The 27,110-nt window shown below is 48.2% G+C and overlaps 1 protein-coding gene and 1 pseudogene across 3 annotated transcripts; both read right to left on the bottom strand.

Moving 5' to 3' along the window:
* Positions 1–665: 665 nt before the first annotated feature.
* On the bottom strand, positions 666–27,101 carry ZNF132 (zinc finger protein 132). 3 transcript variants are annotated; one of them, XM_042969837.1, is made up of 5 exons: positions 27,004–27,101; positions 25,054–25,173; positions 24,326–24,503; positions 4,606–4,774; positions 666–3,247 (listed from the first exon to the last, which is right to left on the bottom strand). In XM_042969837.1, exons 3-5 carry the CDS (start codon positions 24,398–24,400, stop codon positions 1,317–1,319), a joined length of 2,175 nt encoding a protein of 724 aa, XP_042825771.1. In that variant the 5' UTR covers positions 24,401–24,503; positions 25,054–25,173; positions 27,004–27,101; the 3' UTR covers positions 666–1,316. The 3 variants fall into 3 exon arrangements, with proteins under 3 accessions (XP_042825771.1, XP_042825770.1, XP_007093589.1); XM_042969836.1 differs by lacking the exons at positions 24,326–24,503; positions 25,054–25,173; positions 27,004–27,101 and adding exons at positions 6,654–6,790; positions 7,332–7,923; XM_007093527.3 differs by lacking the exons at positions 24,326–24,503; positions 25,054–25,173; positions 27,004–27,101 and adding an exon at positions 7,332–7,921.
* LOC102972978 lies at positions 17,984–19,982 on the bottom strand (annotated as a pseudogene).
* Positions 27,102–27,110: the final 9 nt, after the last annotated feature.

Below are 27,110 nucleotides of genomic sequence, written 5' to 3'. Positions count from 1 at the left end.
AGAGGAGGAAGAGGAGAAGGAGGAGGAGGAGGAGGAGGAGGAGGAGGAGGAGGTAGTAGTAGTTCTGCACTCTTATCTCACTTGGCCAGTCACCTGGAATTTTCTGATGTACCTTTAGAACAGCCAAGTTCCCCCTAGTTTACTAGTCTTCTTCTCCACAGCCAGTGTTTCTGTACTAATGATGGCTTCTCAAATGGCCCCTGTGGGTCTCAGATTAAGTTATACTTGCCTCACCTGCAGAGCCACAGTTAATGGAGAACCGTGGTTACTCCTTATCCCCAGTGGCATGGGCCTATAGTTTCCTAGTCTCCCCAACTCCCTATTACTTCACACCCAGTGTTTCTCTATCCACTAGGTGGATACAGTATCCACTAGGCCTCTACTGGCCTCCCAGGGTCATATCTCCTTATTAGGAACCAGAAGACAGCTTCTCCTCACATGGGGGAACCCAGAGTTCTCTCTGTGAACTAGGGACCTGCCCTCTAATCCAAGAGACCATTCTAATGTTGCAGACTAACATCCTCCTTCTTCAGGGTGAGCTCTGGGCCTTCAGGTATCTCTGAAACACAGGCCACTATGTTTACTTTATGAGCCCTTCAGTTTTTCCCAGTCCTTCAAATGCAATGCGAAGTGGGCCACAAAAGATCATAGAGCAATTCCCTATGTTCCTTTTATACCCTGAGGTAGATGTTGTCGGGTGCTCTGTATCAGCCTTCCCCCACTCTACCTGCTTCTTTTTTCAACCTACCCCACCCCAACCCCCAAGATTAAGCTGGGTTGATCAATGAGGTCTTTATTATCATGCTGGATAGAGAAGATCAGGGTAAATGGTTCCAGGGAAGGGTAATGTGTGGGCTCAGTGGACACATCATTGGGATTACATGCAGACATGACAACATCCATGAGGAATGTGCATCTTCCTGAGAAGCCCAAACTGGACATCCCTCAAGGCCCCTCAACCAGCCTGGGGTCAGTTCATTTCCTAACCCTCTCAGAGGCAGTGGGAATGAAGCCATTCCAATGGGCCCAGGATAAGTCTGTTTTCCTCCAGGAAAGTGGAAAGGAGGCACAGGGAGCTGTTTTTTCCATGCATATGTAGATGACTGTTGCAAATATTTGGATCCAGGCAGGTTCAAAAGGGATTTGTGCTCCATAGGGGAGAGAGCTCAGCTCTGGGCTGCTGAGAAAGGCCAGGGTAGCTTTTGAAGGCTTCTCCAAATTAGTGGTACATGTAGGTAACTTCTCTGTGGGTATTCTGCTCCAAGTCTGACTTGGCTGAAAATCTTCTCAGAAAGACCATTTCCATAAGACTCCACTCAGGTATGAATCCTTTTATGCTGAGCAAGATTGCAAAGACGGCTAAAAATTTTTCCACAGTGGCCACACTCATAAGTCCTTTCTCTGGTATGTACTATCTGGTGTCGAACAAGTGTGGATCGTTCACTAAAGGCTTTCCCACATTGGCTGCACTCATAGGGCCTCTCCCGTGTGTGAACTCTCTGGTGACGAACCAGGTGAGAATTATTGCTGAAGGCTCTCCCGCACTCACTGCACTCATAAGGCCTTTCTCCAGTGTGAACTCTCCAGTGATAAATAAGGCTGGACTTTCGGCTAAAGAACTTCCCACATTCGCTGCACTGATAAGGCCTTTCTCCAGTGTGAACTTTCTGATGTTTAATGAGAATGGAGTTCTGGCTAAAGAATTTCCCACATTCACTGCACTCATAAGGCCTTTCTCTTGTGTGAACTCTCCAGTGCTCAATGAGACTGGAACTGTGAGCAAAGGCTTTCCCACATTCACTGCACTCATAAGGCCTTTCGCCGGTGTGAATTCTCCAGTGCTGAATCAGGCTGGAGCTGCGACTGAAGGCCTTTCTACATTCACTGCATTCATAAGGCCTTTGCCCGGTATGTACTTTCTGGTGCTGAATGAGAGTGGAGCTATTGCTGAAGGCTTTTCCACATTCGCTGCACTCAAAAGGCCGTTCTCCAGTGTGAACTTTCTGATGTCGAAGGAGGTGGGAGCTCTGGCTGAAGTCTCTTCCACATTCACTGCACTCAAAAGGCCGTTCTCCAGTGTGAACTTTCTGGTGCTGAGCAAGGTTGGAGTTATTATTAAAAGCTCTTCCACACTCGCTGCACTCATAAGGCCTTTCTCCAGTGTGAACTCTCCAGTGTTGAATGAGAGCAGAGCTACGGCTGAAGGCTTTACCACATTGATTGCACTCATATGGTCTTACTTGGGTGTGAACTTTCTGGTGCCGAAGGAAATTAGAGCTTTGGCTGAAGGCTCTTCCACATTTGCTGCACTCAAAAGGCCTTTCTCCAGTGTGAACTTTCTCATGCCGAGTGAGGTGTGACCTGTTATTAAAGGCTTTCCCACATTCACTGCACTCATAAGGTCTTTCTCCTGTATGAATTCGCTGGTGATGAACAAGTGTGAGTTTGTGGCTGAAGGTTTTCCCACAATCATTGCACTTATAATGTTTTACTCCAGTGTGAAATTTCTGGTGCTTCCTCAGTTTAGAAGGGTGACTGAAGGTCTTCTCACACTCTTTACATACATGACACGTCTCTTCATTATGACATTTTTGGTGATTAACAAGGGTTGATTTCTCCTCTAAGGAATTTTCAACTGTTGGACATCTAAACAGTGTCTCTTCAGAATGAATTCTCAGGTGGTTGAGGAGGGTGGAGCTCTTCTGAAAGACTTTTCCACAGTTGCTGCACTTGAAGAGCTCCTGGGTGGAACGGACTTCTAAGAGCTGCTCAAGATTAGAACTGTGTGAAAAGGCCTTCCTGCACTCTGTGCTTCTATATGGCTTCCCACTGCTCTCAATGGCTGGATGCTGGAAGAGGTCATGGCTGTCCAAGGCATCCTCACCATCTTCCCCACAAGTGAAAGGCTTCTCTGACAGAAGGACTATAGAGTGTTCCACAAATGAGTCCCTGTCCTTGTCCCATCTGAAGGGCTTTTCTCTACTGTGCTCCTCCTGGTGCTGGTGAAGGTTCACACTGAACCAAAACTCTCTTCCACATGCTCCACATGTATAGAGGGTATTCTCAGGATATGTTCTTTGATGTTCATCCAGGTGCAAAATGTCTTTCAAGAATGGGCCACACATATCACAGGTGTCAGCCTTCTGGGTGGAAGGATTTGCAGTGGGGATCCTGACCTGTAACATCCCTTGTATAGAAGCATTCTTCTTGGAATGGGCCCCCTCATCTTCCACTCCATGCCAACAACCTAAAAGCAGAGAAATTTCTGGTAATCTGAGTGCTCCACTTGGTGGAAAGGGTGATTTCATTAGAAATGTGTGGCTGGACATATACAGCAATGGGTCCAAGGGATGGTGACAGGTCAAGGGGGCCAGAAGAAGAGTGAAGGGCCCACTGTGTAGGACAGGGATAGCCAAGCTACAGAATAAAGGAGGCCTTACTAGAGGAAATGACAAAGGACTTGAATAGACATTTCTTAAAAGGAGATATGTATATATACATACACATAAACAAATGGCCAACAAGCACATGAAAAGTTGCTCAACATTAGTTATTAGAGAAATGCAAACCAAAACTACAGTGAGATACCATTTCACACCAACTAGGCTATCTATAAGAAAACAGACAATAGCAAGTGTTGATAAGGAAGTAGAAAAATTGGAACACTCATACACTGCAGTGGGAATATAAAATGGTACCGCCAATTTGGAAAACACCTTGGCAATTCCACTATGTATCTACCCAAGAGAAATGAAAACATACTTACGTAAAAACTTGTACATGAATGTTCATAGCAACATTTTTCATAACAGCCAAAAAAGTGGAAACAAGACAAATCCTCATCAACTGATGAATGAATAAACAAACCATTGTATATCTACACAATGGAATATTATTTGGCCATAAAAAGGAATGAAGTACTGGTAAATGCTACAACGTGGATTAACCTTACAAACACTACACTAACTGAAAGCCATTCACAGAGAAACATATACTGTGTGACTCCATTTATATGAAATGTTTAAATAAGCAAATCTATATAGTCATAAAGTATATTAGCAGTGGCCTAAGGCTGAGGAAGAAGAGATGAGGGAAGATGGGGAATGACTGTTAATGGGTACAATTTCTCTTTAGGTGATAAAAATGTTAGATTATGGTGATATTTATACAACTGTTCAAATACCTAAAAACCACTGAATTATACATTCTGAAGTATGAATTTTATGGTATAGCTCAACAAAGTTTAAAAAAAAAAGTCCCATGGGGGAAGGGACAGATTCTGGGCATGGCCCCATAGTGGGTCACTGAGCCAGAAACTGGTCTAGCTTAGTGGGATCCATCGGGCACACCATATGTCCCTGATCCCCAACCTCTGTTCCCACAAGGCCCCTGGGCAACAGCTATTAGGACTATTTATGAGGCTGCTCAGAGAAATACAAGGAGAATGCACACAGCCCAGTCCTAGCATCCACAGCATCTGTAACAGGAAACCTGGGAAGAACCAGTGCCAATGGTCCAACTTTGGGATGAACAGAAAACTCTATGGGAAGAAGGTAAAAGGGAAGAAGCTGGTCACCATGCTGGGGCAGGGCAGAAAGGCCTTACCAAGTGAGGTCATGAGCTGAAAGTTCTCCAGCATAACATTGTGGTACAGGTCCCTCTGGCCTGCATCAAGAAGCCCCCACTCCTCCTTGGAAAAGTACACAGCCACATCTTCAAAGGTCACTGGGCTTTGCAATGATGAAACAGCTAAGCTAGAAGGCCAACAGATGGGCTGAAAAGCAAACAAAAAGTCAAATGGACACATCCAGTTCCTTGACCTATGACTCAGAGTTCTGCTACATCTACCACTGGCATCTTCTCTTCTTTGACTCCCTCAGTCCATCCTTCCCTCACCCACCCACAGCTCCTCCTCCTCCTCAGGCCCCCACCTCAGAGGAGATAAGAGGCCCCGGCACCACAGATGTCCCTTTATCCTTGTAGTCTCACTAGTTACTGTAGCCAGGCCAATCCAATCCAATCCAATCCAATCCAATCTAGAGGAACAAAAAGCTGATACAGATGCTGTCTGTGCTCTGTGCCAGCCAGGAACCCACTCTTCACACTAAACAAGCTCCTTTGTGTTCCCCAGATCACACCTCCCAAGTATAAGAAAATTTGGACTCTCTTTCCTCCCTTAAGCCTCTAGTGCCAAGGCCCTGGGCCCATTGGTTCACATTCCCTTACCTTGTACATGTCACTCTTTGGACACCCACTCCCCAGCCCCCACCCTCCCTTCCTGTCCACACCACAGGCATATCCCTAGTTCCTATATCCCACTACGCACATGGCATACCCAACATAAAATGGGCAACCAGGATCCAATACTCAGCCTGGCTTGCCCCACATCTCCAAAAATCGCCACTGCCAGAGACAATCATCACTTCTGGTTAATGCCTCCCCACTTTGCCTTGTTGCTTCAGCCTTCAGCTCCCCAGAACCATGAATAGATCTTAAACACCCCTGCCCTCTTCCACCTCCACCCTCTACATGCTTTCCCTTCAGCAGTCATAGCTGTTTTCACAGATAGACAAATCCCAGACCCTAGGCTTGGGGACTCTTAGTTTAGACTGACCCTTTCTGCCCCTGATTACTCCTCCACCCTGAAAAACACCCCAGACCCCAAGGAGGATGGCCACAAAAACCTGGTGAGCTGTAGAGACGTAAACCAGTCTCATCGCAGACCCCACTGTCATCTTACCTCTGTTACTTTCATGCTTCATTTTTCTCATCCCAGGTCTAGCCTCTAGGTAGAGGCTTGGTCGCCATTTTGGTCAACCCCCAGCCACACATAATGTCGACACACAAGTCTCCCTTGGATGTCTCCAGCCTGGACCTGGCATAAAGCATACCTGGCACTTCCATTTGGCAGTCTACAGGACACCTCAAATACAACACGGCGGAAGCCCAGCTCTTCACCTTCCCTCTGAAATCTACTCCTCACGCCAACTTCCACGCCTGCCAAACCTGTCCGGCTCAACCCTGATATCTCATTGCCTCACAGCAGGAAATCTAGTCCACCCTACTTAAAAGGGAGATTCATGGGGCGCCTGGGTGGCTCAGTCGGTTGGGCGGCCGACTTCGGCTCGGGTCACGATCTCGCAGTCCGTGAGTTCGAGCCCCGCGTCGGGCCCTGTGCTGACAGCTCAGAGCCTGGAGCCTGTTTCGGATTCTGTGTCCCCCTCTCTCTGCCCCTCCCCTGTCCATGCTCTGTCTCTCCCTCTCTCAAAAATAAATAAAACGTTAAAAATTTTTTTTAAAAAAGGGAGATTCAGGAGCCAACAATTTCTCCTACTTCTACCTTTGGTCCAGCCACCAAAGCACACACTTGAACTGTTGCAGTCACTCAGTGGAAGACTCAGTGGTCTTCCTGCCTCCAACTTCGCCTCCAGAGAGAACTCTGTTCTCTCCTGGCCATCCAGAGGGAGCCTATTAAGATCCGAATCAGGTCGCCTCCCTCCTCTGCTCTAAACTTTCTGGGATTCACCATGCTCAGAATAGAGACCCAGCTCCTCAGCCTGCCATTCCAGGCCGATACCTGTCCCCATGCTTTCTATGTTCACCAGATGAAATGCAGACCTTCGGTTCCTTGAACACTTCCACCTTATACTCACCTTCAAGAAATTTGCACATGCTGGTCCCTGTGCCTGGGATACCCTTCCAGACCTTATCCCATAGGATTCCAGAAATACGAACGTTGGGGGGGAAGTCATCAAGAGGACGTGACTGCCAGTTGACCCATGACCTGGACCTGGGCAATGGGAGGCTTGTCATCACCTCCTGTCCTTGGAATGTGTATTCTTCCCCACTCCCAGAAATTCCCCCAGGGACATAGCCTTGAGATTGTCATCTGACACTGAAACCATCTGGATGGTATACTTGACTGAACCAAGTTAAAGTCTCCATATAAACTTTTAAGATTTGTTGGCCTGGTGTGGAGATCTACTCTTGTGGCTGCCCAAGGCAAGCTTCCTATGTACCTGTCCTTGCTTATTAAATCTGCACCAACCAGTCTGGAGTGAGGTGCCTCTTTCTTCACTCTCTCACTACCCTCCACCTCTGGGGTTGGTTTCAGATTACACCAGGGCAGCTCCTGAGGAGGTTGCTAACTTACAGTGAACCCATCCATATAACGTCCAGCCTGGTTTCAGGATGCTAGGAAGAGTGACCCTGGGCTCCAGACTCAAGTGTAGGCGAAGAGTCCAGGACACCATCATTCTCTTGTACAGGGGCTCCAGGATCGGGAGGGCAGGGATACCAGCGGGCGAGGAACTGGGACACCCTCCACTCACCTGCCCGGGGTCCATCAGCGAGGTTGCTGGCCTGGTCAGAGTCTGTGGAGTGGGCGGGGCCGTGCAAGGCAGCGACAGTGACAAGCCCTGCGGGGTCCTCCAAAACCCTACGCCCCCACTGCCCGGGGTGACCGCGTGCTGACGGTCGCACTCAGGGTTTTAGTAAGTCTTCCCCGTATAAAATGCACCCAAGGACCTGGGAGCTGTCTCCGGGGACCGTGGGGCTAAGGCGGAGTACATTACCTCCGTTCTACATCTGGGGAAACCAAGGCTCAGGAAGGAGGAACCATGAGCCGAGGGGTAAAAGTGCATGCAGTGGTGCGGTGACAGTCCCGGGACTTCCCTATGCCCATCTCTGGTCCCAGCAGCCGACTGCCAACCAGCCCACCAACTGCGCGGCGAAGATTGCAATGGCGACGACGGAAGTCCCGCCCCGTCCTCTGCTGCTAGCGCAGAAACGCCCAGACTCTGAGCCGGCAAATGCTCTAGGCCCGCCGCTGGCTACCACGCTAGTTCCTACAACCAGTAGCTGTGCCTCCGGGTCGTTGCCTGGGTGATCAGGACACACACACACACACACACACACACACACACACACACACACACACACACACACACACGCAAGCGGACACACACGCACGTGTCGCGTCACTGCTCACGCGTCGCGAACTACATTCCCCAGAAAGCCTCTCATCAAGCGTCTTCTCAGAGCTTCCCAGGGAGAACCCGGGCGAGGGGCGTTTCCGAGGCCGCGATCTGGGCTCTGGCCAATGATAGCCTAGGGGAGAGGCGTTTCCGGAACCGCCGCGTCAGCGCGTGGTGGCTTCTGGTTTTCGGTTGTTTCTTTGGCAGCTTGCGGTTTTATCGGTATTGGAGGAGGAACCAAGTTGCCTGGCTGTGGATGGTGCCGGGAGGCTCACGGGGCCTGCGGGAACGGGTGCAGGGAAGATTCGAGAGTCGGGGAGATTCCGTCTCCGTGCCCTGTGCACCCCTTGACCCCAGAGAATGTGCTGACTACCCAAGCCCAGATATCCTTGGCTGTAGGGGGGTGACCGCGCGGGGATGTCTGCAAGGACCTCCTTCGGAGCCTGCCCGGGAGTCGTCGCCCTTGGCGTTGTGTCTGCTTTACAGAGCGGGGGACGGAGGCTCAAAGCCAAGCGTTCCGAGGTCATGACCAGCTTGTGGCTGGACTACCGGCGCGATGAGTGAGCCGATCAACTGGTCACGGCTGAAGGACTCTTCCACCCGACCTGACTCGGAGTCCCAGTGTCCTGAGTCCCCGACTGAGCTACAGGCCTCGATGTTCTGGATGATGGAGCGTTCGCAGGTGGGGAGTCTTCATCCCAGAATTCGGTATGTTAAGATGTAGAGGGTACAGACAGAGGGATCTGCATGTGCAAAGATTCGGAGGTGAGACTGACCTGAGAACATTCAGGAAAAATCTCATTCTTCCACTCCATGAAGAGAGGAGTCCTGCCTCTATTCATTGGCTGAATGTGCTGGGAGTCATAGAAATTTTTGAATAGAAGCGGGATATCCATTGTCTGGATTTAGGATTTTGAAAGTATCCCAATGAATACCAAGTAAACATACTGAGTGAACACACCGGTGGGAGAGGGGTTGTGGCCAGGGGTTGTGAGGATGCTGCTGCAATATTCTTCCAGACAGTTGTGATGATGGCCTGTCCAGGGTAGAAGTAGGAGAGGTGAGAGAAGTGATCAGATTTCGGTTAGATTTTCAAGATGAAGTTAATGGGATTTCCTGCTACGTGTGACGAGTGAACGTAAGTGGCGGATAAAAGACCATCCCGAGTGTTTAGGAAGAATGAGATATTGTACATGGAGATGGGAGTTTGGCAAGAGGAGGATATTTTGGGGAAGATTAGCAGTTGGATTTTCTAGATGTGGACTTCTAAGTGGAAGTGACTACGTGCCATGGACACATAGGGAGTTTTGGTTTGGCCTCCGATCTCCAGGTTGCAGTTCACTGGTGGCCTGGACCAAGGAAGGGCCTGAGAATGGCATTTTGGAAGGAGAGTCTTAGGTTGTGGTTGCAGATAAGTGGCCCTGAGGTGAGCGTGGGGTGTCCAGGATGAGGACCAGTGGCCAGGCGGAGGAGATGGGTGCAGAAAAGGAGAAGCACTGTCCAAAGACCAATGGATCTGGGGAGAGGGCACATCCAGGAGGAGGGCCCACCCTTTCAGATATGAGAGGGTAAGCAGGCATGTCAGGGGACAAGGTTGGGAGACATAAAGGGAGGTGGCCGCAGGACAGAGACTGGGGTCCCAGGTCCCATGCCCAGTGCTTGGGTTGCATCCATCTGCTCCCTGGCCTGCTATAGCAAGGCCCAGTGACTTTTAAGAAGGTCATATACTGCTTTCAGAAAAAGTGGGGCTCCTTGATGAGACACAGTAGGGCTACTACCATGACATGGTGCTGTCCTCACCAGGTTAGGCCACTGTGTTCCCCATGGGATATGCGGCTGGTCCTGGTGCTGGCCCATGTCTTGATACATCTTCTCCCAGACTGCTGTGTAAACAACTCCAGTATCTTTTAGGTCAAGGGTCAAAAGTATCACAACTTGCATAGCAGATCACATCCAGCTTGGTTATTATCTGGCCAAGTGACCCAGTCGAGGTGTGTTGCTTTTCTTTCTCCTCTGTCACACTTCCTCATTCCAGCAGGTTTTCTGCCGGCTGCCCCTTGTCAGCCCCTGTGATGGCACATGGACACAGACATGATCACTGATTGTGGGGACAATGCACCTTTCCCCTGAGATCTTTCCTGGTTGTTCATTTTGTGAGGTTCAGTTCTCCAGATGCATAAGTGATCCTTATCCACCTCAGTCTGTCATGGGTGAATCATGACAGACCTGGGGCTGGCCTCTCACAAGCCACTTGACCCCCCATAAGAATGACTGCCTGCACTACCATCAATGTGGTCACCCAAGGTGAACATGGCCAGGAGACCTGGACAGGGCAGCTTGAATCAGTCCATGACCAGAGAGGCCCATGGAGGACCAGTCCTGGTCAGTGCAAGACTGGTAGGGGAGGGCCTGTGGCAGCGGGCTTGTCTCTCACCTGGTACCTGGCCTGTGCCCTCTCTTACCCTGGTGCCAAAGTGAGCAGCCATGCCTCTTTTCTGTCATTCTGGAACTTCATTCTACTTTCCCTTGACTCATATTTCCTGGCTGATCCCTCTGTATCCTTTTCCTCTCAGCCTTTCTCCTTCTCCCCTTTTATGGTCAGATGCTCCACCATTGGCCTCCCCTTAACATGTTCTGAGCTGATACGTATCCTTAAGTAGTTCTTGAAAGGGTGCCTGGGTAGCTCAGTCAGTTGAATGTCCAACTGTTGATTTCAGCCCAGGTCATGATCTCAGGGTCATGGGATCAAGCCCCCATCTGGGTCCATGCTGAGTGTGGAGCCTGCTTGAGATATTCTCTCTCTCTCTCTCTCTCTCTCTCTCTCTCTCTCTCTCAAAAAATTTTTTAAGGAAAAAGAAAATTTATTTCTTCATGGGACTGCTTGCTTCCTCTAAGGAAGGTGGATATAATGTCAGTGACTGGACCACCCTCACTGCTTGGCACCTGCCTGTCACCAGACACTGAGGCCCTTTTGCAGAACTCACAGAGAACTGACACTGAAGAGACACCCAGTAAACACATGGTATATGGAGAGGTGTTCAATCAATAAAAAATACCAGAATGGGGGGCACCTGGGTGGCTCAGTCGATGGAGCGGCCGACTACAGCTCAGGTCATGATCTCACGGTTCATGGGTTCAAGCCCCTATGTCAGGCTCTGTGCTGACAGCTCAGAACCTGGAGCCTGCTTCAGATTCTGTGTCTCCCTCTTTTTCTGCCCCGCTCCTACTCGCACTCTGTCTCTCTCTCAAAAATAAGTAAAACATTAAAAAAAATTTTTTTTTTAATTTTCAGAATGGGAAAAAAATCCCAAGTACATTGGGAAGATGGGAAGGCCTTCACCTTTGTCTCCATTCTGAGAAAGCAGAAGTACATTCATGTCTTCAAATGTCATGATTTTTGTAATGTGAGAAAGCCTCCAGCCAGAGCTCTATTCCTTTTGAGAATGAGAATGTTTGCCCCTTAGAAAACACTCATTAAGGCAGGGAGTGTGGCCCAGTCTTGAGCAAACTTTTGCATTTCCCCTTGCACCAAAGGAGTCAAGTGCCGAGAATGTGGGCATCTGCATTCAGAGCTCCATTCTTGTTAGCACCAAAAGATTCATGCCAGAGAACAGTTGTACAAATGCAGTAACCACCTGAAAGCTCTCAGGAAAATTGAACCTCTTTCACACAGTCCCCACTGGAGAAAGGCATAATGAGTGCAGCTGGTGTTGGATAGCCTCCTTGCCCAGATTTAATCAAGTTTTGCAGCAGCAAGTTACTGCATTGTGAGTGTAGTGAGTAGGAGAGCAAAGCAGCTCCTGCTGGGTCCTGCATAGAAATATGTGAATCACAAGTCTTTCTGTAGATGTATGTTTTCATGTTGCTTGGGTAGATTCTGTAGGGGCTGAGGGCAGGCTGCCCCAAGATGGGCCTCTTCAGCATAAAGATTATTTTGAGTGAGGGGCGCCTGGGTAGTTCAGTCACTTAAGCGTCCAACTTTTTATTTCTGCTTGGGTTGTGATCTCATAGTTGGGGAATTCAACTCCCGCATCGGGTTCTGCACTGGCAGCGCAGGGCCTGCTTGGGATTGTCTCTCTGCTTCTCTCTCTCTCTCTCTCTCTCTCAAAATAAATAATTTTTTTTTTAAGTAATCAAAACCCAGCAGATGCAGGAAAAGCTCTCTCTGCCTTTCCCACAACTGTCTAATTTACATTGGAAGGAGAACCTGTAATAGGAAGAGAGCTATTAACAGACACTTCCCTTTGCCTAAGGAATTTATCTGCCTCATAGAGCAAACTTGTGTTTCTAAACATCTTTCACCTTCTTGCTAAAAGCTTTCTCCTTTTCATATCCTCAGACCTCTGCCCCTCTCCTCAGCTCATGTGAGCTTCATGTGCCCCATTGTCTTTGGAATTTCATGTCTGTGGATTCCCTGTATATGCACTCATTAAATATTATTTTCTCCTGTTAATCTGTCTCATGTCCATTTGGTTCTAAGTCCATTTAGAAGGATGATAGAGCAGAGGAAGGTCTTTCTGCCTGACAGTTTCTAGGAGTGGAACTGCTGAGTGAAGTTCACGTTTAACTCTTTTCTTTTTTTTTTTTTTTTTTAATTTTTTTTTTCAACGTTTTTTATTTATTTTTGGGACAGAGAGAGACAGAGCATGAACGGGGGAGGGGCAGAGAGAGAGGGAGACACAGAATCGGAAACAGGCTCCAGGCTCCGAGCCATCAGCCCAGAGCCTGACGCGGGGCTCGAACTCACGGACCGCGAGATCGTGACCTGGCTGAAGTCGGACGCTCAACCGACTGCGCCATCCAGGCGCCCCCACGTTTAACTCTTTACTGCCAAATTTTTCCAAAGCGTCTCTACTATTTTATATTCCCACCAGCACTGTAGAACCGTTCCATTTTCTCCACCTCCCTGCCAATACTTGGTGTTGCCATACTAGCGTGAAGTGGTATCTCAATGAATTTTTTTAAATTGTGGTAAAATATACACAAAACTTCTATTTTTTAAGTGTTATTTATTTTGAGAGTGAGAGAAAGTGTGAGTGGGGGAGGGGCAGAGAGAGGAGAGAATCTCAAGCAGATTCTGCACTATCAGTGTGGAGCCCAATTCGGGGCTCAAACCCACAAATCTCGAGATCATGACCTGAGCTGAAGTTGGACACTTAACTGGGCCACCCAGGTGCCCCTAAAACTTCTATTTTTAGGTGTATAGTTCAATGACATTAAGTAAACACACAGTTCTACAACTATCACTCCTAAACATCTCTACAATTTTTTCATTATTATAAACTGAAACTCTGTGCCCATCAAATAATAGTCTCAGGGGATTTTAATGTATATTCTCCTAATGAATAATGATGTCAGGCATCTTTTCTTGTGCTTATTAACTGTTTATCTTCTTTGATAAAATGTCTACTCAAATCTTTTTGCTCATTTTTACTTGGGTTGTCTTTTTTTTTTCTTTCATTTTTTTTGATGGTTTATTCATTTTTCAGAGGCAGAGAGACAGAGCATGAGCAGGGGAGGGGCAGAGAGAGAGGGAGACACAGAATCTGAAACAGGCTCCAGGCTCTGAGCTGTCAGCACAGAGCCCGACCTGGGGCCCAGACTCACGGACGGCAAGATCATGACCTGAGCTGAAGTTGGACTCTTAACCAACTGAGCCACCCAGGTGCCCCTACTTGGGTTGTCTTCTTATTGAGTTGTTCAAATTCTTTATATATTCTGTATTAAGACTCCATATATATGTACAGGTGTTTCATCTCGGCCTGTAGCTTGTTTTAATTTTTTTTTTTAATGTTTATTTTATTTATTTTTGAGAGAGAGAGAAAGAGCATGAGCAGGGGAGGGACAGAGAGAGGGAGACACAGAATCCAGAGCAGGCTCCAGGCTCTGAGCTATCAGCACAGAGCCTGACATGGGGCTCGAACTCATGAACTGCAAGATCATGACCTGAGCCAAAGTCAGACACTTAACCAACTGAGCCACCTAGGTGCCCCTTGTTTTAATTTTCATAATGACATCTTTTGAAGAGCAATATTTTATTTTTATTTATTTTTTAAATGTAAACTCTATGCCCAACATGGGGCTTGAAGTCACAACCCTGACATCAAGAATAGCATACTCTACTGACTGAGCCAGCCAGGTGCCCCTTGAAAAGCAATATTTTACATTGTGATGAAGTCTAATTTGTTAGTTTCTCCTTTTATGTTTTGTCCTCTGGTTCATATCTAAAAAATTATTTGCCTTACTCAGTCAAAATTTTTCTCCTATTAGCTTTATAGTTTTAGCTCTTACATTTCCATTTATGGTCCGTTCTATGATAACTTTTTTAATATTTATTTTGAGAGAGAGAAAAAAAACTCAAGTCGGGGAGGAGCAGAGAGAGAGGAAGAGAGAGAATCCCAAGAAGGCTCCATGCTGTCAGCATGGAGCCCTACATGGGGCTTGATCCCACACCTGTGAGATCATGACCTGAGTTGAAATCAAAAGACAGACACTTAACTGAGCAACCCAGGCACCCCTCATATGTCTTCTTTAGTGAAGTGAGTGTTCAAGTCACTGACCATTTTTTTTTAAATTAGGTTGTCTTTTGTAAGTGTTCCTCATAGGTTCTAGATTCACATCCCTTGTTAGGATTTGTTTTGCAGATAGTTCTTCCAGTCTATGGATTGCATTTTCATTTTGTTGAAATGACTATTGAGAAGCAAAAGTTTGGGCGCCTGGATGGCTCAGTTGGTTTAAGCTTCTGACTTTGGCTCAGGTCATGATCTCACGGTCGTGGGTTTGAGCCCCATGTTGGGCTCTGTGCTGACAGCTTGGAGCCTGGAGCCTGCTTCAGATTCTGTGTCTCCCTGTCTCTGCCCCTCCCCTACTCTCATTCTGTGTTTCTCTCTCTCTCAAAAATAAACATTTTAAAAAAAGAAAAGCAAAAGTTAAAAGTTTTTATTAAGTCCAATTGATTTATCTTTTTCTTCTCATGCTTTTTGTTATACTTAAGGAATACACTAAATCTGAGGGCTGACCAGAACCTTTTAATACAAGGACCTTTGCCTATAGTTCTCAGGCATTCACTTTCGAATGTCCCCTTTCTGTAAAGAGAGCTTTCCTATGATTCTTCCTTTCTGATCTTATCCTCTAATAAACTTTTGCCTGCTACTAAAGAAAAGAAAAGAAATCCACCAAATCCAAGATCACTATGCTTTCTTCTAGATTTTTTATTGTTATGAGTTTTATGCTTACATCTATGATCAATTTTGAGTTAACTTTTGCATATGACTTGAGGTAAGCTTACAGGTTTGTTGTTGTTACATATGGCAATTCAGTTGTTCTAGCACTATTGGTTGAAAAGATTACCTTTTTCCTATTGAATTGTCTTGGTCTGTTTTGGTACATGGAACCCTAAAATCCACTTGGTATCTGGTTTCAGGCACTGAGTGGACCTGGGGGCTCAAATGATGTCAGAAGGGCTGCTTCTGACCATCTCTCAATACTTCCTTCTTCTGTGGCTGGTTCAAAGGACAGCCTTCCTGTAGAGTTAAGATGAACATTAATAGCCCAGTTCATAGGTGCTCAGAGCCATGAGGGCTTTGTTTTAGATGTTCCGGCACATGCACGTGCATGCACACACACAGCTCCACAGACACAGACATGCATACGCGTGCACACACACACACACACACACACACACACACACACACACACAGTAGGCCAGCTGCCTTGCACAGAGCCCTGATGGGGAGAGCAAAAGTCAGATTCACATTGGGACTACTTCACCAAATCAAGGACTCTTTGCCAAAAGACTTCGTTTTACAAGACACACACCTAGGTGACCATTCAGGAAAAGGGATTGAGTTCTGATGACAAATGTCTGTCCTATGTTGCTTGCAGGTGTGGGCTCCACATGGCTCAGCTGAACATTAACTCTAATCCCAAGGAGCCCTTCCATGTTGGCAGGAGGCAGTTGTTACACCCAGGAGGGAGAGCCTGAGCAGACCAAGGATCCTTGGGTACTTCATCACGATGGGGAGACTTTGAGCTCCACGTAAATTGGTCCTCTGGGGAGATCAAACTCTCAGAACCAACAGGCCTTTGTTTGCTATGTTCTGGCACCACCAGGGAAATATTGAGGTTCCAATAAGTTGGCTAATGTACAGAGAGTCGTGGTGAGGAGACTAGAAGGCAGGTAAAAGACTTCATTCATGCATTGGGAGCACTGTTATGAAGTCTGTCTAACCATAGCTAAAACATGGGTTCAAGGAGTTGAGCTCTTGATGACCCATGATCCCTTTGCTTGGAAGCCTGAGGCCTCAAGGTTCAAATGGGCTTTAGTTCTAACCCCAAGCCCCCATGTTAATAGAAGGCAATTATTGGGGCACCTAGGTGACTCAGTCGGTTGCGGTCTGACTCTTGATTTGGGCTCAGGTCATGATCTCTGCAGTTTGTGAGATTGAGCCCCACATTTGGCTGTACACTGACAGCACAGAGCCTGCTTGGGATTCTCTCCCACTCTCTCTGCCCCTCCCCTGCTTGCATTTGTGCTGTCTCTCAAAGTAAATAAAATAAAACTTAAACGAGAAAACAGAAGGCAATTATTATACCCAGAAGGTCCAGGAGTGCCATACCTTGGGATGTGGGGAGCACTTAGGCAGACGTGCCACATGCCTGGGACCCTGCCATCCCTCATATGGTCAGCTCCAGGGAACTGGAGGATCCTAAGTGGAGTGGCAACAGCAGTACCGTTGCCCCTGCCACATGTTCTCAGGTAAACACTGCACCAAAAGCCTTCATGTCTTGGGGTCCTGGGGCTCCAGACAGCCTGGTTCGTTTATTTTCTGATACTTGAAAGTATTGAACCAGGAGATATGCAGCCCATATATATCGGTTGCATATATACCTATAAGTTTTGTAAAGCAGCTTTCAACATTTATGAAATCAAAAGGCTTCACATAAACATATGGTTCCCTCACTCCTCTTGGAAAACCAGAAAATGGGGGCAAGCATATATTGATTCCATTATCTCTGACTCCTGTACCCGGGGACAGCCCTGCTTCAGTGGCAGCAAAAAATAGCAGATGATGAAGATCATGGACACTACACTCACCTGGAATATTGGCTGGGCTACAAAAGTCCTGAACTACAAGATCTCCCTTTTCTCAGGCCCAGAGTTCCTACCTGTGCAGTAAGGGCCTTGAAGTGACCAGTGCAGGAAGGCTACAGGAATCCACACCACCATTTGCTCAGGCAGTGAGCAACATACCACTGTTATGTCCTTTGTTCTAGAGGATAAGATGAGAACATGCAGGACTTCCTAAGGCCTGCAGAGCAGAGTCTCTCCTATGGCCAAAGTCACTGTCAACAAACTTGGCAGACAATCCAAATCAGGTTTTTTTCAGTTGCTTTTTGTTTGTTTGTTTTCAAAGAGCTGTTGTTTCTTCATCTTTTGTGGTATAAATTCCACCATGGCTGATTGAACTCAACTAAATGTTGAGTTGAACACAACCAGTTCTTGTGAGTGGGTGTGATATAGCCCAGGCATAGCACCAGCCATTATCTCCTCTGTTTGCCAGTGTCCCTGACCTCAAAACCAGTGTTTCTGTGCCCACTGAAACAGGTTCTACCTGCCTCCTGAAGATCTTACATGCAGCAATACCTACCTACAGATTTTGGACATCAGGGGCCTTACTCCTGGACAGTAGCCCCTCAATTCTACTGGAGAATGTAGGACATTCCCAGGAACAAGGTACCCAACCCCTGCTGCCCAGGAAGTACTGGCGAATGTCCAAAGCTCTGGGTCTTACAGGTTGTCCTGGCATCCAGGACACAAGATTTGACCCAGAGACTTTCAGCCTGTCCCGGAAGCCCTTGGGCCTAGACCGCAATCTATTCCTTGCCATCCCACTGTTCAAGTTGAGGCCTCCCAAAAGACCTTCTCCCTTTTTATCCTGTTAGAGCCCAATTCATTCTCCATTTCCCACACACACAATGGATGGAGTCCCAGTATTAAAGATGGCTTCAATAGTAAGGCCTTTATTACTACACACTCTGGAGGCAGGCAGTTCCAGGGTTGGGTGATTTGGATACTGGACAATTCCATTCCAGGCACCATCTGTAGACTCAACAATAGCCACAATAAAAGGGAAACTTCTTCTGCAAGTCCTCACACTCCAGGTCAGATCATCCTGGGGAGAACAAGGTCAGGACTATGCCTGAACTACTAGAGACAGGGCAAAGATGGAAAATGAGGCCACCCCCAGATAGCTTCCATCACTCATATCTCCCTCCAGGGAATGAGAGAGCACAAGATCAGCCTTCCCTGAGTACGTTGACATGATAGTTACACGCTGTGGGAAGATCTGCTGGCTGGCAGAAGTGAGATGGCATCTGGCAGTGACGTAATCTGGCAAAGCACCTGGACAGGTTAGAAAGTGTGGTGAAGCTCCTGAAAGCTTCCATGTATCTGGCAATCTCCTGGTAGGGGTATTAGGATATTCAAGTTTCAATTTTCGGCTTATGGCTTCTTTACAAAGGTTCCTTTCACAGAAGCTTTCTTAGGAGTGAATCCTTTTAAGGTGAGCAAGGTGAAAGCCCCAGCTAGTTAGTGGTTTTCCACATTTGCCACACTCCTAAGTGTTTTCTTTGGTGTGACCTTTCTGGTACTGAGTGAGGCTAGCGCTCTGGCTGAAGGCTTTCCTATGTCCACTGCACTCCAAAGGCTCTTTTCCAATAGGACCCTTCTGGCGTTTAGAGAGGTTTGAGCTGTAGCGGAAAGCTTTTTCCGCATTTGTTACACTCGTAAGGCTTTTCTCCAGTGTGAACTCTCTGGTGCTGACTGAGGATGGAGCTTTCACTGAAAGCTTTCCCACACTGACTGCACTCATAAGGCCTTTTTCCAGTGTGAACTTTCTGGTGTTTAACAAGGTTAGAGCTATAGCTGAAGGCTTTTCCACATTCACTACACTTATAAGGCCTTTCTCTAGTGTGAACCTTCTCGTGCTGAATGAAGGCAGAGCTTTGACTGAAGGCTTTCCCACATTCCGAACACTCATAAGGCTTTTCTCCAGTGTGAATTCGCTGGTGTGGAACAAGGTTGGAGGGGCAACTGAAGGCTTTCCCACATTGGTTGCATTTATAAGGTCTTTCTCCAGTATGACTCCTTTGGTGCAGAATAAGTTTGGAGGTTTGCCGGAAAGCTTTTCCACATTCACTGCACTCAAAAGGCGTTTCTGTGTTGTGAACTTTCTGGTGCCGAACAAGATGAGAGCTGTTAACGAAGGCTTTCCCACATTCTTTGCACTCACAAGGCCTTCCCCCGTGTGTATTTTCTCGTGCTCAACAAAATTGGCAACGCAGCTAAAGACTCGCCGGCACTGTCTACACTCCTAAGGTCTTTCTGTGTTGTGAACTTTCTGGTGCCGAAAAACATGGAAGCTGCGAGTGAAGGCCTTCCCGCGCTAGCCACATCCATAAGGCCGTTCTCCAGTGTGAACTCTCTGGTGCTGAACAAGTGAGTGTTTCCGGTGAAGGCTTTCCCACATTCACTGCAACTGTGATGCATTTTTCCAGTATGAACTTTCTGATGTGTCCTCAGTTTTAAAAGCTGGCCGAAGGCCTTCCCACATTCCTTACACACATGGGATGTTTCTCCATTGTGGTTTTTTTTTGTGATGAACAAAGGTTGAGTCCTCTTTAGGGGCATTTCTTGTTGGCCATCTGAAGGGTCTTTCTTTGGAGTGAGTTATCAGGTGGTCAAGGAGCATAAAGGCCTTCAGAAAGGCTCCCCCACAGTTGCTGCACTTGAAGGGCTTCTGTGTGGCATGGACTGCCTGCTGCTGCTGGCAACTGGTGCTGGGTTAGAAGGCCTCCTTGCGTGCGGGGCTCCTGTTCAGCTTCCCCGTGGTGTGAGTGGTCTGATGCTGGAGGAGGTCCTGGCTGCATGTGAAGAGTTTTTCTTCACTGTGCTCCTTCTGGTGCTGGTGAGAGTTTGTACTGAGCCAGAAGCCTCTCCCACATGTCTCACATTTGTATGGCTTCTGCCTAGGGTGTATTGCCTGATGCTTAGCCAGGTCTAATACGCCTTTCAAGACCAGGCCACACATGTCACAAGTGGGTGGAAGGCCACACATGTCGTTCTGGGTGGAAGGACCTGCCTTAGGGGTTCTGAACTGAAACACTCCTACAGAAACACACTGTTCAAGAGGGGCTTTTTCATTCCATACCAACAACCTGAAAGCAGAGAAATGCTGGTGAAGTGTATGTAGGCTTTGTTGGGAGGGGGCAGCCCCTTTACAGATGTGGATCTGACAAACTCAGGAATGAGTCTGTAGGATCAAGTCAGGATGAGGTAGAGCTTGTGGTGCAGGACTGGGCCCAGGAGGGCCACCGAAGGTGAACACTCAACACATGAGAACACAGGGGTGGGGTTCAGGCTGGGAGGAGGGGCAGAGACCGCAACTCCTCAGCTTTCATCAGGACCCAATACAGACAGGCTCCAGATCTCTAGGAAAAGGGGACAGAGTGGTGAGCATAAGCCCAGGAAAATCCAGCTGCAACCAGGCATCTGCTGCTTAAAGTCTTTATGAGGATATGTGCACATCTCATAATACATTGACTGTGGGCTAATGTGGGACACCCCCGTAAAGGGGGGAGTGGAGGGGAATAAGGAAGACACAGAGCAGATCAGTGGAGTCATCCACCACCCAGGGCCCAGGGACAAAGTAGAAATGGCAAGACTGTGGTGTCTAAAATGAAGAAGGAAAGTGGAATAAGGTAGGGCTACTGGCTCCGGCAACAAACACTAGTGGATACAGGGCAGGTGCCGAGTATACCCCAATGTAACCTTTGCTCCAGCTCCCACTCACTAGAGCCAGACCCCGTCCCGGCCTCTCTTGCAGTGTATGGAGATATGTCCACCCTGTCAGGCTCTCAGGGTTCTTTGCCCTGTTCCAGGTGAGCAACCACATAGGACTTGGAAGTTGCAAGTCCTGGGAAAAAGATAAGGTCGGTAAGTAGCTGGCCCAGCTAAGAGCAGCCCACCCTGAGAATGACCAAAGGGAGATCATGTCATCTTTGCAACTGGGAAGAAAACTCAATGTTACAAAATAAGTCTCTCAGGAGCATCTCACAGTGGTTCCCATGAGTAATAACCATGTCAACTGTCTATAGGCCATGACATGGCCAGGCTTCCGGAAATGTCTGATATTAAAAAAAAGGGAAGGGGTGCCTGGGTGGCTCAGTCGGTTAAGCGTCTGACTTTGGCTCAGGTCATGATCTCACGGTCTGTGAGTTTGGCCCCGCGTCGGGCTCTGTGCTGACGGCTCAGAGCCTGGAGCCCGTTTCAGATTCTGTGTCTCCCTCTCTCTCTGCCCCTCCCCCGTTCATGCTCTGTCTCTCTCTGTCTCAAAAATAAATAAACGTTAAAAAAATTTTTTTTAATTAAATAAATAAATAAAATAAAATAAAATAAAATAAAATAAAAATTTTTTAAAAAGGGAAGAGGGGGTGCCTGGGTGGCTCAGTTGGTTGAGTGTCTGACTCTTGATTTTGGCTCAGGTCATTATCTCTCAGTTTGTGAGATCAAGTCCCATGTCAGGCTGTACACTGACAGTGCGGAGCCTTCTTGGGATTCCGTCTCCCTCTCTCTCTGCCCCTCCCTTGAACGCACACTCTCTCTCTCTTTCAAAAATAAATAAATAAACTTAAAAAAATAAAAAGAGGGAAGAACCTGGGCACAGAAGTGCCACTGATCTGGACAAACTTGGGCAGCCAGCCAGACCCTCAGTCCTGAGCCTTTCTCCAGAAAGCTTCAGAAGCAGATATTGGGGCTCCTCAGGGAAAGGAGTAGGCTGTGCTCGTGACCCAGCTCCTCACACACAGCAGATAGTCCAGAGGAAGAAACAATACCCATGCTCAGCTGTGGGAAGACAGAGATGCTCCTGTCAGAAGGGGAAGGACAGAACCTAGAACAGGAAACTAGGAGGATGGGAGGGCCTTACCCAGTGAGGCCACAAGCACCAAGTTCTCAAGCATTACATCGCAGTACAGATGTCTCTGAGCTTCATCAAGGATCTCCCACTCCTCCCAGGAGAAGTACATGGCCACATCCTCAAAGGTCCCCTAGCCCTGCCATGATGAGGAGGACGGCTAAGTCAACCAGACCAAAGGGCAGCAGAAAAACTAACAACAAAAACAAATACACAGACGAACCCATATAGGCCTAGGCCTGTGACCCCACATGCTGCCACCTTTCTGGTGTTTAGTCTCTGACCCCCAAATCACTCCTGCCAACACACTCCTAGGTCATCCTTCTCCCTAAGCTCCAATGCCATGGCTGCCACTGTCTCCTTGTATCCCACTGATTACGGTGTCCTCCTTCACACAGTAGGCAGGCAGATAAGTTGCCACAAGCTCTGGGCCTAGTATGTGGGGCCCCACTGCCTCCTACTAGGCAATTCCCCTGGGTTCCCAGATCCTGCCTCCCAGAACAACCAAACGGGCTCATCTCCCATAGGTCCCCGCTACCAGGACTCCCAGTCCATGAACTCATACCCCCTCTGCATGTACACATCCATCTTTGTATCCCACATCTCCAGACCCCACCACCATCCCATGAGCCATCCATCCTCTCAGCCACACTACATATTACTCTGCAAATGGGTGTCCAGAATGCCTAACTTGGTAAAGTCAACCAGGATCACATCCTGAGCCAGACTTCCAAAAGTTCCAACTTCCGGAGGTAGCACCCAGCCTTTCCTTCAGTTTCTACCTTTAACTCTCAGCTACCCAGAGTGGGCCACACAGATCTCTGGGACCTCCAAGTCTCTGCCTTTCTCCATGCTGTCCTCTCACCAACCACAGTATTCCTCTCTCCTCCTAATGCACATTCAAAGCCCAGCTCCACCACCTCCCACCCTAGGCCTGAAACATCCCCAGCTGACTGCCACTGAGCTAATCTGCCATCCTGAATGAAACCCTCAGGTCCCAAAGAGGGTGGCCAAGGAAGGTTGGTGAGCCCACAGAGAAGTGAATAAACATCAGCCCTGGTCCCACTATCATGCTACTTGCATCTCCAGTGTGCCTCAGCCTCTGTCCCAGGGACCTTGGTCACTATTTGGACCCTCCTCTCCCACACACACCTTCCCTCATGGCTGTTCCTCCCTTCATCTGACTTCGTGACATCCACCAACCCTGCCCAGGTACCCAGGCCAGCCACCCAGTTCTCAGCTGCCCCAGTAGGACATCCTTCACCATAAGCTAAAGATGCCCCCTCCCAAACCTGAAACAGCTCCACCTTAGTTCACAGGCTGACTGTTGACTGGATGTCTCCAAGCTGAATTCCTCGGCATAACTAAGACCTGCATGTCCAGCTGCCCTTTCAGTACCTCCACCTGGAAGTCTGCAAGGCATTGCCAGGGTCAAAATCTGCCTCTTGATCTTCCCTGAAACCTGCTCCGCCCAGCAACCTCCCCATCTCAGTCGATGCCCTTCAATTCCATCTTCTCATAGCTGAGGCCAAAATCCATGGCGATATCCCTGGATATCCACATCATAAAGTCCGGCTGACTTGAAAGATCCAAATCCAGCCACTTCTCCCAACTCCAGTCACCACTCAAGCCAAGACACCATCACTCACCTGATCCGGTAAAGGTGCATCCTTATGGGCCTCCCTTTCTGCCTCCTCACCTTCACTCCCTACCCCACGCCTGTTTTTCACTCTGCAGCCAAAGGGAGCCTATGAACACCTGAGTCCTATCACCTTCCTCCTCTACTCCAAACCTTCCATGACTCACACCACCCTCGGATTACAGACCAAGCTGCTCAGGCTACCGTGTCAGGCCTGACTCTTGTCCACCAGACACGAAGGAAACCTTTCACATCCTGGTCCCTAACCCTGAGACAGCTTTCCACACCTTGTCCCATTGGATTCCAGAATTATGAAACTTTCCACATAACCCCTGGCCAGGACTCAGGACCTCGGGCTTGGGGTAATCCTAGGGTCCTAGCAGCAAAGGAAGAAAGGCGAAGGCGGAGGAGAAGAGTCCAGAAGACTCCCCTCTATCGTGGGCCCGTACTATGCGGATGCCGGTCCGGGTCCGCCAGCGCCGCCGCTGCCGCCATTGGACCCGGGCAGGCCCTGAGAGGTTGGCCGATCCCCACACCTCCACTGGGCCAGGTGCCCGCCCGCCGCCCGTCGCAATCGGAGCCTCAGAGGGGACGAAACGCGGCAGCCGATCCCATCTTCCTTACTGTCTTCCACGCTGGGTCCCGAGGAGGCGCCTGGAAAGCAGCCCCCGCCCAGAGCTCAGGTCCCCGAGGGCGCTTTATAACGACCTGTCAAGAGCAAAATGAACGCCCACCACGGAGGCGCCGGAAGTCCCGTGAGCCGCAGGAAGTCGCTCTTCTTCTGTGATTGGCCCATAGCTCGCCGCCATTCCCCTTGGCCTTCTGGTTAGTGTAGTTTCAGCCTCGCATTGGCCTGGAGTGGGGCGCGGACAAATTCTCCGTGGGCAACGCCCAAGTGGCAGTGGAGGGGCACTGGGAGATGGAATCCGAGATTAAGAATGGTAATGGTGTGACATAGCTTCCTCATAAAGAGGTCATTCTCGATTTCCTCCCTCAGAGATGTCCCGCCCGTGACCTGCATTCTGAACATGGAGGGACCAGCACTGTGAAGGGGCCCCTGGGAACACCTCTTCTGCATTTTCTGAGGATGTAAAATGAAGATAATACCTCCTTCATGGAGAGTTTTAGTAACATTAAATGTGTCTTTAATTCAGTGGTCCCCAGATCATTAGCATCAGCATCACTGGGGAACTTGGTAGAAATGCAAGTTCTTGTCCCTTCTCCAACCCCTCATCAGAAATTCTGGGACAAGCCTAAACATTCTGTGTTTTGACAATCCCTCTTGGGTATCCTCACCCAGAATAAGCTCTAACTCAAAATCCAGTGGTGAAAGTTGGAAAATACTACAACTTTCCTCAGAGAAGTGACATGAAAAGTGCTTAGCACAGGGCCAGGTACATGGTGCTGTGACACTTAGTAAAGGGAAACCTCACTAAAATGGAGTGCAAGGGAAAGCTCTCACTTGGTATCACTGGAAGTCAAGAATTGCCGACAGAAGAATCTTCAACAGGAAAGAATCATCAATTCCAGGCCCCAACAAGTAAAGATGTACATTGGATCTCCTAGTAGAAATCAACTGCCCCTGCAACTCAACCAATGAGAAACTGTCATCACCCTGAATTCTTTTCTCCCATGGACTTTCTTTCAAAACAGCCCCTCCCACCTTCCTCCTTCCTCTTATAAAATAACATTCCTCTCCTTTGTTAGACTTGCCTAAGGTTTTGCTGTAGCTTGCATGTTCAGAATTGCAATTCTCTGCTAATCCCAAATAAACCCATTTTTGCTGGCAAAGTAACTGTTTTATTTATTTATTTTTAAGTAACTTTTGTTTTTAAGATTGACGCTACTAAATAAATGAGTGCTATTGTTGTTATTGTTCTTATCATCATCATCATCATCATCATCCCAAGGCTTTCATAGCACTGCCAGGGGAAGGCAAATTGGAGATGCTTCTCAAGAGAATCGTTGTTGACATCTGTCAAAATATAAAATGCACTCTTCCTTGATTTAGCAAATAGCCATATAGGCAATGTTCAAAAAAATTTTAAGTATGTTCATGTATTGTGGTAGGCAGAATATACTGACCCCAAAGATGTACAGGTCTTAATTTCCAGAACATGTAAATATGTTATATTACATGGCAAAGGGGAACTTAAATGGTATATGGAATTAAGATTAATAATCAGCTGACCTTTGGGGCACCTGGGTGGCTCAGTCAGTTTAATGTCCAACTCTTGATCTCGGTTCAGGTCATGTTCTCACTGTTCCTGGGATTCAGCCTGGCATCCGGCTCTGCTCTGTGCTGACAGTGTGATGCCTGCTTGAAATTCTCTCTCTTTCCCTTTCTCCCTGCCCCTCCCCTACTTATGCTCTGACCTTGAGATGTGGAGATTATTCTGTATTATCTGAGGTGAGGGAGGGGTGGGCGGACAATATAATAACAAAGGTCTTTACAAGTGGAATAGAGAGGCAGTAGAGATTGAGAGAGTCAAGAGTGCTGCACTGTGAGAAAGATTCAAGTTGCCACTGCTGGCTTTGAAGGTGGAAAGAGCCACGAACCCACACATGCTCCTCTGAGCCTGGAATAGGCAAAGGAGCAGCCACCAACCCATCACCCTTGAACACTTCCAGCCAGACCTTTCTCAAGAAAACCAGATCTCTGAGTCTTGCCCACATCACCTCTCCACTCAGATATCTTCCAGGCAACTCAGACGCAATCCCAACTCCTGCTTTTCCTCTGGAATCTGCTCCTCGTTCCCCTTTCCCATTTCTATGGAGGGCAGTTCCATTCTTTCAACTGCTCAGTCTAAAAGCCTGGATTCCTTCTGGACCTCTCATCTCTTTCTCACCACTCTTTGATCCATCAGCAAATACAGCTGTCTCTGCCTGCAGAAGAGATTCAAAATCTGACTACTTCTCCCACATCTTTTGCGACCACCACCCTAGTCCAGGCTGCCGCCTGGACTACCATCGCTGGCCTCCTTGGTTGCAGTTGCCTTCTTCCTGTGTCCCCAACCACCTCCACCTTCATCTGGCACCCTATCACTTCTCCACATGGAAGCTAAAGTTATACTTGCCAATTTAGATCAGGTCCCTCTTCTATTCACACATCTTCTCAGTTCCCAGGTCCCTCAGGATAAAGGCCTAGTATGAGCCCTTCTCCCCTTGGAGCTTTCTGGTAGAAGTAAAGGTCTTGAAGTTTCCCCAATGCCCTCCTCTCTGGGTCGCCTCCAAGCCTTTGCACATGCAGGTATCTCTGCTTGGAACAGCTTCCATGCTTCATTCCATGCGCACACTCTACTGTCCCAACCCGGGGGATAAAAATGACCCCAGGCCGGACATCCTCAGTTTCGCGACTTGGACACTAGGGCTTGAGTCTGGCCAGGCGAAAGCTTAAGAAACTTTCACCTACCCGTGCAGAGTCCACCAGCGCTGCCTCGGACGGGGACCCGGACCGGGACCCGGCGCAACGGACCCAATGTGGTCTCGGCGTCAGGCCCTCTGACAACACCGCTGACG

The sequence above is a fragment of the Panthera tigris genome, chromosome E2, assembly GCF_018350195.1.
Source record: "Panthera tigris isolate Pti1 chromosome E2, P.tigris_Pti1_mat1.1, whole genome shotgun sequence".
Taxonomy (NCBI): Eukaryota; Metazoa; Chordata; class Mammalia; order Carnivora; family Felidae; genus Panthera; species Panthera tigris.
The sequence above is the reverse complement of the archived record's forward strand: the minus strand, read 5'-3'. Positions and strand labels throughout refer to the sequence as shown.

Bases quoted from the DNA above. Each gene is read 5' to 3' on its own strand.
- ZNF132 (XM_042969836.1), bottom strand. From the start codon at position 6,752: ATGACTTCCCCCCCAACGTTCGTATTTCTGGAATCCTATGGGATAAGG. The intron at 4,775-6,653 runs GTGAGTATAAGG...TTTGCTTTTCAG, and splicing joins CATGTGCAAATTTCTTGAAG to CCCATCTGTTGGCCTTCTAG. The intron at 3,248-4,605 runs GTAAGGCCTTTC...CTCTGCTTTTAG, and splicing joins TCAGCTCATGACCTCACTTG to GTTGTTGGCATGGAGTGGAA.